The sequence below is a fragment of the Heterocephalus glaber genome, unplaced genomic scaffold (genome assembly GCF_053883595.1).
Source record: "Heterocephalus glaber isolate CG9 unplaced genomic scaffold, H.glaber_assembly_v1.0 deba00001532, whole genome shotgun sequence".
NCBI lineage: Eukaryota > Metazoa > Chordata > Mammalia > Rodentia > Bathyergidae > Heterocephalus > Heterocephalus glaber.
The window spans coordinates 24,963,760-24,979,532 of record NW_028258330.1 but is presented as its reverse complement, the minus strand read 5'-3'; the positions used below and the strand labels follow the sequence as shown (position 1 = coordinate 24,979,532).

General features: G+C 47.8%; 1 protein-coding gene across 1 annotated transcript in view; it reads right to left on the bottom strand.

Moving 5' to 3' along the window:
• Positions 1–693: 693 nt before the first annotated feature.
• The window catches only part of Znf341 (zinc finger protein 341), a 47,364-nt gene continuing 32,284 nt past the window's right edge, over positions 694–15,773 (bottom strand). The window contains exons 11-15 of the mRNA XM_004867927.3: positions 9,972–10,068; positions 8,511–8,643; positions 4,265–4,376; positions 3,993–4,063; positions 694–1,935 (exon numbers count right to left, since the gene is read on the bottom strand). Of these exons, the coding sequence (XP_004867984.2) occupies positions 1,403–1,935; positions 3,993–4,063; positions 4,265–4,376; positions 8,511–8,643; positions 9,972–10,068 (946 nt within the window). The 3' untranslated portion in view covers positions 694–1,402. The remainder of the gene's footprint in view (positions 1,936–3,992; positions 4,064–4,264; positions 4,377–8,510; positions 8,644–9,971; positions 10,069–15,773) is intronic.

The following is a 15,773-nucleotide window of genomic DNA, read 5'->3' as shown; positions in this document are numbered from 1 at the left end:
TGGCTGCCTTCTCCCACCTGCTCATCCATCAAACCACTGTGAGCCAAGGCCGGGCTCAAACACTGACCTTTCTGTGGAGCCTTCCTGGCCCCACCCAGTCCCTCCTCTGGCCTTTTTGCAGGCTCAGACACACATCTCTTGCCCTCCACAGCACTGTCCCCCATGGCGTCACACCCTTCCCAAGGATGCAGGCAGTGGGCCCCAGTACTGAGCTCCTGCCCTGGATCTCAGCACAGAGGTCTGAGGGACATGCCAGCCCTCAAGGAACATCAGTCATGTGGGCATTAGGCAGCTCTGCTGTGCATCAGTTTCCTGTCCTGTAACAGAAGCAGTGTGGCCTGGAGGGGGCCTTTTCCCTTGCCTGCTTTGCCCCTTCCTGCACTGGCTGCCAGTAGAGGGTGGGAGGGCAGGGCAGGGTGGCCACACAGAGGCCTGCTCAGGTGCACTTCTGGCTTCCATCAGAAGTTTTGAATCCGAAGGACTGGGGTTCACTGGGATTCTGAACTTTCACATAAGAGTACAAACCTCCTTCCCAGGGTGCTCACACAGACCCCATAATCTTGGTCCAGGGGGCACCTGCTCCTCCTCTGTATGACTCTCTAGGACCAGGGCTGTGGGGATTCTCAGCTCCCTATGCTTCAGAGGGGAGTGCTGCCATGTGGGGGCTGAGAAAGGAACTCCCAAGGCTGGGGCCAGAGTGATAAAAACATTTATTGAGCACTTTCCAACTCCCAGGCACCCTGCCAAGTCCTTTGCACATTTCATCACACTAGATCACCAAGATAACCCTTGGAGGTAGTGCAACTGTAAGCCCCATTGTATAGACAAGGAACACAGGGCTCAGAGGTGTGGTGATTTGCCCATGGTCACACAGCAAGTGCATGGCAACTGGGATTTGAAGCCAGATCTGGCTCCTAGCTGCACTCTAACCATGCCGCTTGAGTGCCTCCAGATGCTGACTTCACAGCTGTCTATGGAAGCTGTGAAGAACCCGAATGGAGAAGATCTAACAGACAAGGACTCTCTGATCATATCCAGCCTCCTGAAGAGCAGCCTGACTGGAGGCCACTCAGGCTTCCTGGAGGAGGGGTGGGCGAGACCATTCTATCTTCTCCTTCAGGTGGTTGGACCACCAGCTGGGCTGTTCAGGCTCTGGCCCTCTCTCTTGCGATTGCTGCCCAGGAGCTGCTGTGGTCCTTCCCCAATCCTAGGATGCTGCAGGACATCCCAGAGAACAGGGACACGGAAGAGCAGCCACAGGCCAGGGCTTAGGAATGGCATCCCATAAAACTTGTGCGAGCAGCTCACTTGCACTGGGAAGGATCCCTGGCTGACCCCAGGAGCCAGATCCAAGCATGAGTATCAGTTGCTCAGGAAGTGAACTCCACAGGCCAAGTCTGCCTCACTCAGAGGCCTGGATGTAGACAGGTACCGCGAGCATGGCACATGGGCCCTCAGCCCCGGCCTGCAGCTCAGCCAATGCCAGGTTGGAGCCTAGCCCCTCGGCATGCCCAGGCACCACCAGCTCCGGGTCACCGCCCACTGTGCTGCCCACAACAATGGACAGCACGGCGTCAGGCTCCGAGAAGGGTGGCTTGCCTGGGGTGACCTCAGGCACTGGCCCGGCCCCTGTGTCCTTCAGCTCCTCCAGCCCCAGTGGGTCGGGCAAGGGGGTCACCATCTTGGGCCCCCCACTGCTGCTGCCACTGCGGGGAGCTGCCCTCCTCCGGGGGGGCCTCCGGGTCTGCAGGTCCTTGTCCTTTTGGGGGCCAAGGCGGCAGCGGTGATCTTTGAGGTATTTGTGGCGGGAAAAGCCCTTGGCGCAGCCCGCACAGCGGAACTTGTAGTTGCCCGTGTGGGCACGCTCGTGCTCGGCCAGGTGGGCGCGGCGGCTGAAGGACTTGCTGCACAGTGCGCACTTGTGGAGCTTCATGCCTGGGGACAAGGGGGTGTCAGGAAAAGGAAAAGGCACCAGATCCTCACTCTGAGACCCAACCCTGCAATAGTGCCTGCCCAGACAAATTCAGTCCTCCCTACAAGCACCCGCGTCATCTGGCCCTGCCCCCTCTACTCTCACGTCCTACCTTCTCTCAGCCACACACTCTTCGCCAGTGCACTATGCTGACTCCTGCCCCTGGGCTGCTGCACTTCCTGCTTTCTCTGCCTCCAAGAGCCTGCTCAACCCCTAAGCCTTGACGAACTTTGCAGGGCCCCATCGTCTCTCATCCAGATGATCAGAGGCAGCCATCTCCTCTGCCTCACCTGGCCCTCACCATTCCCTATAGCGAGCTGGGGGTGTCTTTGCCAAACACACAAACGAGCATGACGACACTCACTGCTCCAAAGTCTCAGTTGATCACCCAAGTTTCCTACAAAAGGGGGTGCTAACTGACCATCCCCCTCAGCCCTCCGTCCCACCCCCTCTCTCCCTCTACACCCTGTTCCCTGTGCTCAGTATCTTTCCTGGTTTCAAACAACCCTGTGTCTCCCTGCCACGAGGCTCAATCTCCCTGCAAAGCTGTTTGCTGGCTCATCCCCTGGCACTCAGCTCCTCCGGGACCTCCCTGATCCCCACACTCTTCCTTCTCTGCCATCTCCGTTTCTTTCCATCCCTGCACTCAGTGTCGTTGAGTCCTTGTTTACTGTTCATTTTCAGTCTCCCCCTGTAGGCTCAGCTTCTGCATAAGGCCCGAATGGGGTTCTCCCTATCTGACGCCCCATGGCACAGCCACTGCCTGAGATGGGGCTGGGACTCAAGCGTCACACATACAATGAATCACTGGTGCCTCATGGCACCCTGAGATCAGCTCCAGCCCACATCTACCCTGGGTCAGGGACCTTTCACAGATGCCACTGGCCCCTCAGCCTCCTTAGGGGACTCAGGCAGCGGTATGCTGAGGCCCCCCAGCAGGAGAGATCAGTGTCAAGGCTCAAACCCAGGCTCTCTGTCTCCATTCCTGATCTACTTTCCTGGTTTTCAAACTTTCTTTTGATAGGGAAAAGTTTTAGATAACTTAGTTGATTGAATGTTAAGGTAGTTGTCAAAGCAAAATAAGTAGTATGTTCCTTTAAGATTTACTCTTCCTGTTTAAGGTGATTGTTATCTTACTCTAACCAGTAACTTCATTAACCTAACAAAGTTGCAATGCCTGGGTGAATTTACAATGTATATGAGCCTATCTTGTGTCTGTGACTTGTAAATAGGAACTGGAATTGTATTTACACATCAAAGACCGCTAGGGATAAGATAATGGCTAAAAAGGACATAAAAAGGAAAAGTTGAACAAAGGGGCACATGGATACTAACCAGACCAGTTTCTAGCAGTCCCACCTGCTTGCAAGTAGAACTTTTATTATTTTACCCGAATTCTGTATTTCCTTGTATTTCTTTCTGAGATTTCCGGAACACTTTAGCCACTAAATCCTTCCTGCAAACCACTGGTTCTCCAACAGAGGAGACTCTGCCAGGGGACTTTGGGCCGTGCTTGGAGACACTTGTGGTTGTCACACTCCAGGGGGGATGCCACTGACATCTAGTGGGTAGAAGCTAAGAGGCTGCTAAACACCACACCTCCCGTGACAGAATTATCCAGCCCAAAACGTCAGTGGTACCCAGGCTGAAAAGCCTGCTGAAGTACACGTGGAATGTCAGCTCGGCAACTCCGGGAGCCCCTGGGAAACAGGAGCCAGAGAACCCTGCACTGCTAAGGAACCTCCCAGCCACACCTTGGATAGTGCCCAATTCATACCCCTACACCACTGGGTGCCAGTCTGATTCTGTTGTCTCTTGGGGGGTTCCCCTTGGACTGGGGGACTGTGGTTCATCTCCAGAACACAGCCTGGCTTCCAGCCCACAGCAGGTCAAGCCTGTAGGCCAGACTGTACAGAGACAATAAACCTGGGGGGGGCAGTCTGCTCCACCTCCTGCTGGCCTGTCTATCCCAGGGACCCTACACTGAGCCAGACACCCACAAAGGCCCCAGGCCCCTTACCAGAGTGGGACAGGATGTGAGCCTTCAGCTTGTCTGGTCGGTTAAACTCCTTATTGCAGCCTGTGTGTGTCCTGAAACCCAAAACCACCAGTCAGAGGGAGCTCGGCAAGAGAGAGCTCTCTTGCTGGTCCCTCCACTAGCCCTGGACACATGGGACACCCTTGTCACCCTGGGGGCTGGGCAAGAATGCAGGGTGGACAGTGAGGTTATCCTTTGGTCCCCCATCCCCATCTCAGCCCTCTCTGCCCGCCTGCATGGCAGTCCCCACTCACGAGAAGGGGCATTTGTACTTCTTGAAGGGCTCATGGATCAGCATGTGTCTCTTCAGTTTGTCCTTGCGGTTGAACGCAGATTCACACACCGAGCATTTGTAGGGCTTCTCGCCTGCAGGAGACACAGGCAGGGAGAGTGAGGATCCCAAAGGAGTCTGAACTTGGGGCCCAAGGAGGGCAGCTACTCCCCCAGGGAAGTGGTGTGGGGGAAAATAGCCTTTCTTATTCCTTCTGACTTTGTTTCGCCAAGGAGAAGAGAGGGTTGTTGTTGTTTTTTGAGATGGGGTCTCACTCTGTTGCCTAGGCTGGCCTTGAACTCCTAAGCTCAAACAATCCTCCTGCCTCCCTCAGCTGGAAGACTCACACCATGGACAGGGGGCTGTTCTAGATAAGCTGGTCAGAGTCTCTGCTGAGACAATACAGGAGAGACCCAAGGTCGCAGGGAGGAGGCCAGGCGGAATCTGGGTGAGTGTACCAGGCAGAAGGGAAGCAAGGGCAAAGGCCCAGGGCAGGAACATGCTTGGGCACCAGAGGGACAGCAAGGGACTAGTGAAGCTGGGATGGAGAAGTGTAGGGGGAGACAGAGGCAACTGAGGTCATCAAGGCAGGGCCCAATGGAGAGGACCTGCACCACCAAGGAAAAGGGTCTGGCTTTTACCCAGCCAGATGAGAAGCAGCCAGAAGGCATGGGGTGGGGAGGATATGGATACATGACTGAAGACCTTGGGCCCCTCTGGTGGCAGGAGGAGAGCATACTGAGGGCCAGGTGGGACCAGTGCGATGAGTGACCCTCCCTGACAGACCAGAGGGACAGAGGAGTCCAGCACGAGTCTGGGGCACAGCCTGAGTAGTGGATGAAATAAAGCCAGGGGGTCCCTGAACGGGGGGAAACCACACTCTGTCTAACCAAATCCTTCCAACCAACCACAAGCTAAGAACTTTCATTATCCCCATCTCACAGCTAAGCATCTCATAGCTCAGAGAGAAGAAGTGACTCACCCACAGTCTACACTGCACCCATGCATCGAGGATTCCAGACCAGCTGTGTGATTCAAAGCCACCTGTGCTGTCCTGGACCTTCCTGCTACTAAACCCCTCCTGGGAGTGCAGGTTCCATCTGATGAGGTCAGGGGTCACCTGAGGACCCCATGGTACCTCAAGAGAGGCGCTCACTGAGCTGTGGGGTCACAACCTGCCCTCTGGAAAGAAAAGGACTGTTCCCAGGCTGATATGATTGCCTTCCGTTATTTGTTCTCTGGAATGAACAAAGTACTTTGAAAGATGCCAACCTAGTTGGTTACAGAAAGTCTGGTCCTCACATTAGAACACTCTGCAGTCATTAAGAAGCTTAAGGGAATCTATGTTCCCTCATCTGGAAAGATTCTACTGGCCATAGTGCTAGAGAGAAAAGAAAGCTATAGAACAGCTTCACGTGGTCCCTTTGTTAGGAAAAAGTGCAATCCCTATACCTCAAGAAAACCTAGTTATATGTGGTTTCTATGTATGTATGTGTGTATGTATGTATGTATGTGTTTTATGAGACAAGGTCTTGCTGTGTATTTCAGATTGGCCTTGAACTCACTATGTAGCCCAGGTTGGCCTTGAACTTACAGTGATCCTCTTGTTTTAGCCTCCCAAGTGCAGGGATTACAGGTGTGCACCACCACACCTGGCATGTGTGTCTGTTTTATATACAACAAAGATGCAGAGGGAAAGACTGGGGGAGGGAGCACCAAATTGTCAGCAGCAAATAGGATTTGAAAGGGGAATTTAACATTTTACTTCATGGGTGGGCGTGGTGGTGCTTGCCTATAATCCCAGCACTTGGAAGGCTGAGGCAGGAGCATCACTGTGAGTTCAAGGCCAGTTGTAGTGAAACTATTTTTTTTTAAAAAAGGTTTTAAGTATCTATATTGCTTCCACTTTTACAATCAATGCATATTACTTTTGAAAAATAATTTTAAGGGTTAACCCATTTTCCAGTCCCCCTCTGTCTTTCTTAGATAGAAGCTATCTTTCTCTCAATAAATTTTTCCTACTCTAAAAAAAAAAAAAAAGAAAGAAAAATAATTTTAAAAACCATAGAGAGAGACTGTGGCATAGCTCAGTGGTAGAATGCACATAAAGGCCTGGGTTCAATGCCCAGCACCCAAATAAAAATTTTAAAAAGCAAAGAAAGCAATTTAGTAATATCTATCAAAATTACAATGCATATACTTCTTTTTTAATGTTATAAAATATACATACCATTAAATTTACCATTTTGGCTATCTTTAAATGTACAGCTCAGTGGCATTAAGATCACTAAGCCATCACCTCCATCCATCTCTAGAACTTTTTATAGTCCCCAAAGCAAACTCGGCGCTACATACACATTTTAACCTAGCATTTACACTGCTGGGAATAAATACTACAGGTCCACTCCCAAAGGCTTGCCAAGTGTGCATTCTACAAACTAATGGGTGAAAGATAACTTAAAGGCCTAGAGCTAGGGTATAGCTCAATGGCAGGGTACTTGCTTAACATGCTCAAGGCACTGCATTCTTTCCCCAGCACTGCAAAAAATAATAAAAATTTAAGGGTCCAACCATCTGTAGGGGCAGGGGAATATTATACCAGTGTGAAAAACAAAGTGCTATTTGGGAACATCTTCATGATACACTGATTAAGGAAATAAGGTTCATAATCATTGTATTATATGCTCATTTATGTAAAAGTAAGCAAGTGTGATGTATAGATATAAAATAAAACTAGAATGACCCACACTAATGGAATTAATAAAATTAATTTTATAAATAAATAAATAAATAAAAGCAATAGAGACAACTGACTATGGAACCAATAAAATTAATTTTAAAAAAATAGAATGGGGGCCAAGGATGTAGCTCAGTGGACCCGTGCCTGCCTGGCAAGGATCCTGAGTTCGATTCCCCATACCAAAAAAAAAAAAGACCCCCACTAGATAGTAACAAAGTTAGAAGTATATTCAAAATTGCAAACTGTGAGTCACAATCTGTAGTAGATTTTAGTCTATTTTGTTTTGAGGCAGGGTGCCACTATGTTGCCCACACTAGTCTAACCCATGGGCTCAAGTGATCCTCCCTCCTCAGCCTCCCAAAGAGCTGGACTACGAGTTCACACCACCTATACCCAGGGAGTAATTATTTTAAAAACTAAAACTGGACAGAACAGGGCTGGGGACTTAGCTCAGTGGTTCCACCACCTGCCTCGTAAGCGGAAAGATCCAAGTTCGATCCCCAGTACTGTATTTACTACATTGGAATACAAAATGCATAATTTTTCTCAGTACTAGGGATTGAACCCAGGGCCTTGCACATGCTAGGCGAGCTCTACCACTGAGCTACACCCCCAGCCCTTTTAAAATTTAACTTTGAAACAGGGTCTTGCTAAATTACTCAGACTGGCCTTGAACTTGCAATTCCTTGCAACACCTTGGCCTTGAACTTGAACTCCTCCTATCTCAAGCCTCCTGAGTAGCTAGAATTACAGGCATGCTTCACCTTGGTTGGTGTGTATGTGTGTGCGCGCGCGCGCGTGCGTGAGTGCATGCGTGTGTGCGTGTGTGTGTGTGTGTGTGTGTGTGTGTGTGTGTGTAGTTTTGGGTTTTTTTTAAGCATAGGTTATAGTAAAAAAAAGAATTGTGAATCATTGGCTTGTCCATCTGAGGAGAGCAGGATTGTTTTCACTGTATGTTTTTGTACTGTTAAGGATTTTTTTTTCTCCTTAGGTTTTCTTAATCTTTAGATCCTTTTCAATTAAGAAAAACATTTTTTGTGTTTTTTTGGTGTTTTTTGGGTTTTTTTGTGGTTCTGGGGATTAAACCCAGGGCCTCACACGTGCCTGGCAAGCATTCAAGCATTGAGCTATATACCCCAGCTAAAAATTTTTAACTAATAAAAAAATTTAAAGATTAAAAGAAAATAAAATGTCAATATATCTCAACTGGGGAAGCAAGGAAAGGAAGCCTTGTCGCGATTTAGGTGGGAATTTTGCAGCAAGAGCAGCACCCCACTTCCAGCCTCCAGGATTCATCTTGCTCCAGTGAAAGTGGGAATGCCTTTTCCTGAGTGGGGCAGGTAGGAAAAGGCCCAGGAAGGAAAGGAAGAGGGGTGAAGAGGTAGAGGGGATAGAGGTGGGGAGGAAGGAAAGGAAGGGATGGAGGGGGATGGAGAGGGGGGGACTGAAAGGTACCAGGAGGGGTAGAAGCAGGGGACAGGGCACCTACCTGAGTGGATGTGGGCGTGCAGTTTGAGGTAGTGCTCGCGCCGGAAGAACTTCTTGCACACCTGACACTTGAACCTGCCTCCGCTGCCGTGGGTCGGCAGGTGACGCCGCAGGTAGCGTTCACAAGGAAACACCTAGTGGAGGAGAAGGGTGGCTTCAGGTCTGCTTCACTAGGCCCTCTTCCCGAGCTCATAGGCCTGTAGAGATGCCTTCCTTCCTGTCTCCCAGGGACCAGGACCCAGTGTCAGGTTAGCCCTCCGGACCTTGTGGCTCTCCACTCACCTGCAAGCCCAGCCACAACACACCCACACTGAGGGTCTGCTAGGCTGTTCTTCTACCCAGACAGACTTTCTCTCTTAGTCTCACAAACTCTTACTGATTCTTCAAGACTCAACTCAGGGTTCTGTGAGCTGCCTGTGGGAAGTCTTCCCTGGCTCCCCAGCGCCAAGCCAGACAGAGCCAATTCTGCCTTTGAAAGATCACCCACATTTTTAAGTCACCATTTAACCCACAGAATGGCAGCCCTTTACTGACACAGGGCTCTAAGAGGGCAGAGGGGCTTTCATTCCCCTCGTGGTCAGGCCCTGGGTCAGAGCACTGACAAACAAAGGAGTAAATGAAAAAGTTAACAACTGAAGAAACAAATAGAAAGATAACAAAGAGCCAGAAATCGCTTTTCAACCTAGGCATAGGATGAACACTCATTCATCTGTTTGGCATAGAGAAGCGATCAAGGGCACAAACCCAGACGTCCCACTGGTCATTGGCCCCATTACAACCTCCCCTCCTGTAAAATGGGAATAGTAAGAGCGTGTCTTCCTTCTAAGGGTCTTTGAGTCAATTCTGGTAAAATGCTTGGCACAGCGCCTGCTACCTGCTTCTCACTCAACTCATGCTACCTTTAAATTCCAAAGCACAAGCTTAGGCTATATAATTAGAAGCACCTAGAATGAGGCCAAGGTAAACCAGGGCTGTCCTGGAAAACCTGCCACGTAAGGTTGTTAAAAAATGAGCAAAATAAGGAAAAAAGATAAACACGCCAGGGGATGTAATCAGCAAAACTCAGACTGTGGGAAACTCCACAGGACCTGTGGCCCAGTTTCTTCAACAAATAAATTAAAAAGAAACTAAAAGGGATCGATCGAGTTGGTGGGGGAGGGGTACAGATTAACAGAAGTTTTTGTTGTATCAATCAATCCCAAACTGTAGACCTGACACAAATAAACTTTACAAAAATAATGACGGGGGCTGGGGATTTAGCTCAGTGGTTCCACTGTGCCTGCCCTGCAAGCACAAGGACCCGAGTTCGATACCTGGTACCAAAAATAAACAAACAAACAAACAAAAATAATGACGCCCTGACACAGTGGTGATTGAAACACTCGCTGCATTTGATGACTTTAGAACAGAGTCCTGGAACAAAGAACCCATAATAACAAGCATAAAGGTACCACAGACCCACCTTCTGGCAGTGTGGGCAGGGGAAGTTGTGAGTGGCCGTCTGCAGGTGGTGCTCCAGGGCCTCAGGCGTGGAGTATTTGTTGACACATTTGACACACCTAAGTGGGAAGCAAGAGGTGAGGTAAGAAGGAGGCCCAGAGGCCACAGGGACCAGTCTCTTCCTGCCCCAGGGCCAAGGCAGGAGGCAAAATCCCTCATTTAATCCATTCTCCAATCTGTCCGCTCTTCTGGCTTGCCACTGCCTCAATCCTCACCCAGGCTGTCATCAGCTCCTGCTCAGACAGGTGCAGCCACCTCCTCTCCGCCCTGCAGTCCACTCTCCACAAGGCAGCCAGAAGGAGTCTTTAAAAATGAACACCAGCAGCCAGGGATTTAACTCAGTGGTTCTGGCGCCTGCCTCCCAAGCACAAGGTCCTGAGTTTGATCCCCGGTACAAAAAAAAAAAAAAATGAACACCAGGGCTGGGGTCATAGCTCAATGGCAGGGGCCTGCCTAGCATGCGTGAGGCCCTGGTTTCTATCCCCAGCACCACACACACAAAAAAATCAAAGTGGAAAATCAAGACAAGAGCCCCCCTAGCCCAACCCACTCCCACCTCTCAGATCATGTCTTTCTTCACTTGCCACCTAGGACCCTTAATCATGGCATATCAACTTCAGTGGACTAAAAACCACCTAGAAGATTACTAAAGCATAGTTCTGGGAGTGTCCGTGGATGACTGACACGTAGGCTAGCAAACTGAGGGAGGAAGACCCACTTAGGATGTGGATGGCACCAACCAAAAGAAGGGAGTGTCCCCGTTTTAGAAGAGCTCCAGTCTTCTCCATTGCCCTTGGACATCAGTTTCCAGTTTCTTCAGCCTTCAAACGCAGACGCACACCAGCAACTCTACAGTGAGTTTTCAGGCCTCCGACTTGGGCCTGGTGCTACATCCTCAATCCCTCTTGTTCTTCGGCTTCCAACTCAGGCTGAGCAGCTGCTGGATTCTCCAGCTCTCCAGTGTACTGATGGGCACTGTAGCTTTTTCTGCCTCTGTTCCTGCAGGCTGCCATTGTGGACTCTTCTGAGTATGATCCACTAAGCTGACCTCATAAATCCTCTTGCGTAATTATACTTATGTTTTCTACTGGTTCTGTTCCTTTAGAGAACCCTGACTAACACAACCCCTAACTCACTGCTCTGCCCAACCTGATGCATCTAAACATACCAAGCTTGTTCCTTCCTAAGGGCCTCCTCATCCCTCATGTCTCAGCTCAAATGTCACCTCCTCAGAGAGGCCTCCTTGGCCATCTTGCCTCATTGCCCCCCACAGTTCACCCCAGCCACTTCCTGTTACATCTCCCAGTTTATTTTCTTCTTAGCACTTATTATCTAGAAATATATTGGCTTACTTATTTATTGGCTTACTTGGTTATTATCTGTCTCCTCCACTAGCAAGTGGTCCTTAACTTGGGGACCATATCTTTCCTGTTCACAACTTGCTGTAAACATCAGTGAGAATCTGTCATGTGAAGGGTCCAACAGGGCCAAGGATTTAGATCAGTGGCACCGTGCCTGCCTGGCAAGTGCAAGGTCCTGAGTTCAATTCCATCCCCAGTACAAAAAAAAAAGTCAGACAGGAATCCAGGCCCTGCTGCTCTGTTTCTGATGCTCTCAGTTTTCTTAGCCTCACTCGGGGCAGAAATCAAAAATGGCCCTGCCCCTCTTAAGCTTCTCACAGAGTCAAAGAACACAATCGTGCCAAGCAGTTCATAAACTGAAAAGTGCTATCGACACAGCTGTTGCTCTTGACATTGTTGTGGCTGCTGTGCCCTCCAAACAGCACTTCAGGAGCCCGGGGCTCAGCTCAGTGGTAGAGTGCTTGCCTAGAATGTACCCTGGATTCCACCTCAGGCACCGCAAAAACAGCATTTCCATACACAAAGCATTTTAAAGGAATAAAAGAGACCGCCATCTCCCCATTACAAAATATCTGCCAGTCACTGACCCCATTTAGAATGAAGTGCCAGTGAGGAATGTCACATGTAGTGTAACAGGGACTTAGAGGCTACTCTTGCTAAAAGGCACTGGCTCTTCCCTGGGCCTGCAGATGTCCGATTGGAAACTAACAGTGGGATAAAAGCTTGGCATCTCTGCCTTCATTTTGTATCTGTCTCCTCTACTACCTTAAACTTTGCCTCAGATTCCTGCTCAACTCTGCACTTAGGTGTACTAATCACTTAAGGAGTATCTGTCTAAAGGTCCCTTAGTCCTAAATTTACCCAACCTTTCTTGCCCTCCCTCAAGGCTGAAGATAACAAGATAAGAGAACCTAAACTCATCTCAAGATTCCAGGATCAGAAAGCCTTTCAGGCAGATCACTGCAGGATGGGCTGTTCCTCTAAGCAGAAGGGATTGACCCATGAAAGCAATCATCACAGTTAACCCCGTCCTGAAAGCAGAAACAATCTAGGTGCCAGCAGAACTGCAGAACCAGACCTGAGGTAATGATCAACCACACCAGCTTGAGCAAGACTCTGTAACCCGGCATACTTCTTATCCCATGCCCTTTCACCCCTCCCCTATAAAAACTGAGCTCTGTTGATATCCTGGAAGACAGGGCTTAGGACACTAGGGTGGCTACGGTGCATGACTAAATCCCTTTCTTGCTTCATTGTCACTCAAGTCTCTCACTGGACTCTCAAACAGGTAGGAGACAGGACCTGGTCTACTGGAGCCTCTGGCTTAGGGCTCCAGACACCACTAGGTGGACAAATCATGCCAAAGACAGTAATGTGAGCACTGTCATTCTGTATACCAGTGCCACCTGTGGGAAACCCCAGGCAGGTGGCACCTACAGTGGGCCCAGGGGACCCCCTCAGATCATTCTCTGGAACCGCAGAAAAAGTCCATCTGGACAGAAAGAAAGGAAGAAGAGGTGGAATGGAAAAGAGGTACCAGAAGAGCAGAGACTGAGCAAGCTGGTGAAGATTAAGAGGAAGTGTGGATTTGTACGGGAGGAAGTTTAACAAAAGCCATAAAAATAAAACTTCCCAGCCAGGAGGCTGAAGCAGGAGAATCACAAGTTTGAGACCAGCCTGGGATACATGAAAACTATAAAAAAAAAACACAAAAAGAGCTCTCCATCAAAACTACCACCTTTATCGATCCCCGGTACCCACCTGCCCCAAAAAACTACCACCTTTACTATGTCTTCTGAGGTAACATCAGCAGTAATGGGAAAATCAGCATCACGATCCTCAGAGATGACGCACAGAGAAGGACATGTCACCTATGATGTGCTTGCTGGCAGTGCACATCTAGGATATAATTACAAGGTAAAACCAGGCAGACTCAAATGAGGACACTGTACTAAATAATCTGTCTATACTCTTCAAAATATCAAGGTCAGGGCTGGGGATTTAGCTCAGTGTAACCCTGCTTGCCTCGAAAACACAAGGTCCTGAGTTAGATCCCTGGTACAAGGGGGAGGGGGAGGATCAAGGTCAGGCTGAGGACAGAGTACCTACCTAGCATGTACAAGGTCCTAGGCTGGATTCCTCGCACCACACACACACACACACACACGCACGCACGCACACACACACAAAATCAAGGTCATAAAAGGCAAATGAGGGCCTGTTCCAGTTTCAAGGCAGAGAAAGAAGTGTGACAACATGAATGTGACATGTGATCTAGGTTGCACCCTGAGCCAGAAAAAGCTTGTTTGTTTTCTTTTTCTACAAAGGATGTTATTGGAACAATTAGAAAATTTTGAATAAGGTACTTAGATCAGATAGGATAACTGTACTGATGCTAACTCCCCAAGTCTGATAACTTCACTGTGACTGTGCTTAACTATGAGGGTTTTTCCTTGATTTAGGAAACACACATGGAAGGTAAAGATGAAGGGCATCATGTCTGCAAATTACTTTTAAATATTTCAGAATATGATAAGCAAATGGGACACAACATTGACAGGCAGGAAATCTAGGAGGCTATATATGGGAATTCTCCATACTATTTTTATCATTTTCCTGAAAGTATGAAATTTTACCAAAATAAAAGTTTAAAAAGAACATGTGTGGATGTGTGTAGTGCTTTAGATTGAACTCAGACTCTTGCAAATGCAAATCTAAAAAGAATATTTTTTGAACAATACTGCCTGTAACAGGGGAAAGTGGGTCAGGGTGGGTAAAGAATTCCTATTCATTCTCCACCCTTTTGTGGTTTTTTATTTTATTCTATTTTTTGGTACTGGGGATCAAACTCTGGACCTTGCGCTTGTGAGGCAGGCGGTGGAACCACTGAGCTAAATCCCCAGCCCCCTTTTGTGTTTTTTTAAATACTGTGTTATATGCACATAACAATTTTTTTAAAGTAGGTAATTAATCCTTCTTAGAACTCCCTTGGGTCTCTGACCTGCAAAATCGCTTCTAGGAACTTACAAATGAACAAAGACATATGCCCAAAGCTGTTCCCTGTAGCACTGTTTATAATAATGACAAACTGGAGATAACTCAATTACCCAGCAATGAGAAATGATTTAAATAAATTACAGTGCATCCATGTACAATTAAATATGAAGTAGCTGTTTAGAGTCAGGTCTATCCTGAAATGCAAAGATGTCCATAGTATAGTATTAATTGCAAAAGATTTTTGTCATTTTGTTTTCATTTCTTTTTTCTGAGACAAAGTCTGCCTCTGTAGCTGGCTTCAAACTCACAATCCTCTTGCCTTAGCCTCCTGAGTGCTAGGAATACAGGCATGAGCCACTACACCAGACTAAAAGGTGTTTTTTCTTTTGTTTGGTTTTTTTAACTGGAGTGCTTTGTTTTGATTTGGTTTCATTTTTTGGGACAAGATATTGCTGTATATTCTAGGCTGGCTTTGAACTCACTATGTAGTCCAGGCTGGCCTCGAACTTATGGCAGGCAATCCTCTCAAGTGCTGGGATTACAGGTGTGTGCCACAACAGCCGGCTTACCTGGGGACTGTTTGGTTTTTTGGAGTGCTGGGGTCAAACTAGGGCCTTGTGCATACCAGGCAGGTGCTCTACAATGGAGTGAATAAAGGCAGACTGGATTTGATAAGTGCACACTGTATGCATGTGTTGAAATACCACATTGAACCCTATTAAACATATAAAATACATGGTTTACAAAAGTAAAGTAAAACATAGACTTTTATAGAAATATTATATATTTTTTTCTTTTTTTTGGAGATGAAGGTATCACTACATTGCACAATCTGGCCTTGAACCCCTGGGCTCAAGGAATCCTCTTGCTTAAGCTTCCCAAGTAGCTGGAACTGTAGGTGTTTACTACCATGTCCAGGTTTTAAAATGTATTTTTAAAAATGATAACACCTGGGCTGGGGATTTAGTTCAGTGGCTCTGTGCCTGCCTCGCAAGCACGTGGTCCTGAGTTCAATCCTCAGTACCGCAAAAAAAAAAAGATAACACCATGTGGACAGCGGGATCTCACTAAATTTCAGTCTGCTCATCAGAAGCTACACAACAGGAAGATGGTACAATGAACTTTCACCAATTCCTTGACTGTGTTTGGGATCAGCTGTGTTTGGGCATATAACTGTGATATTTGTATCTGTCTTAATATCTATAAACATACATATTACAGATATTTACCAAAGGACATATACCAAGAGGTTAACAGTGGTTATCTATAGGTGACAGGATTTGGGGATTTTTTTCTATGCATGTACATTTTTTTAAAAAAATTCTTTTTCAGTTTCTTTAATATGAGAGACCCAAAATAAAAATAATTTAAAGAGCCATGTTAAGAAACAGGGAGGGAGGGGCCGG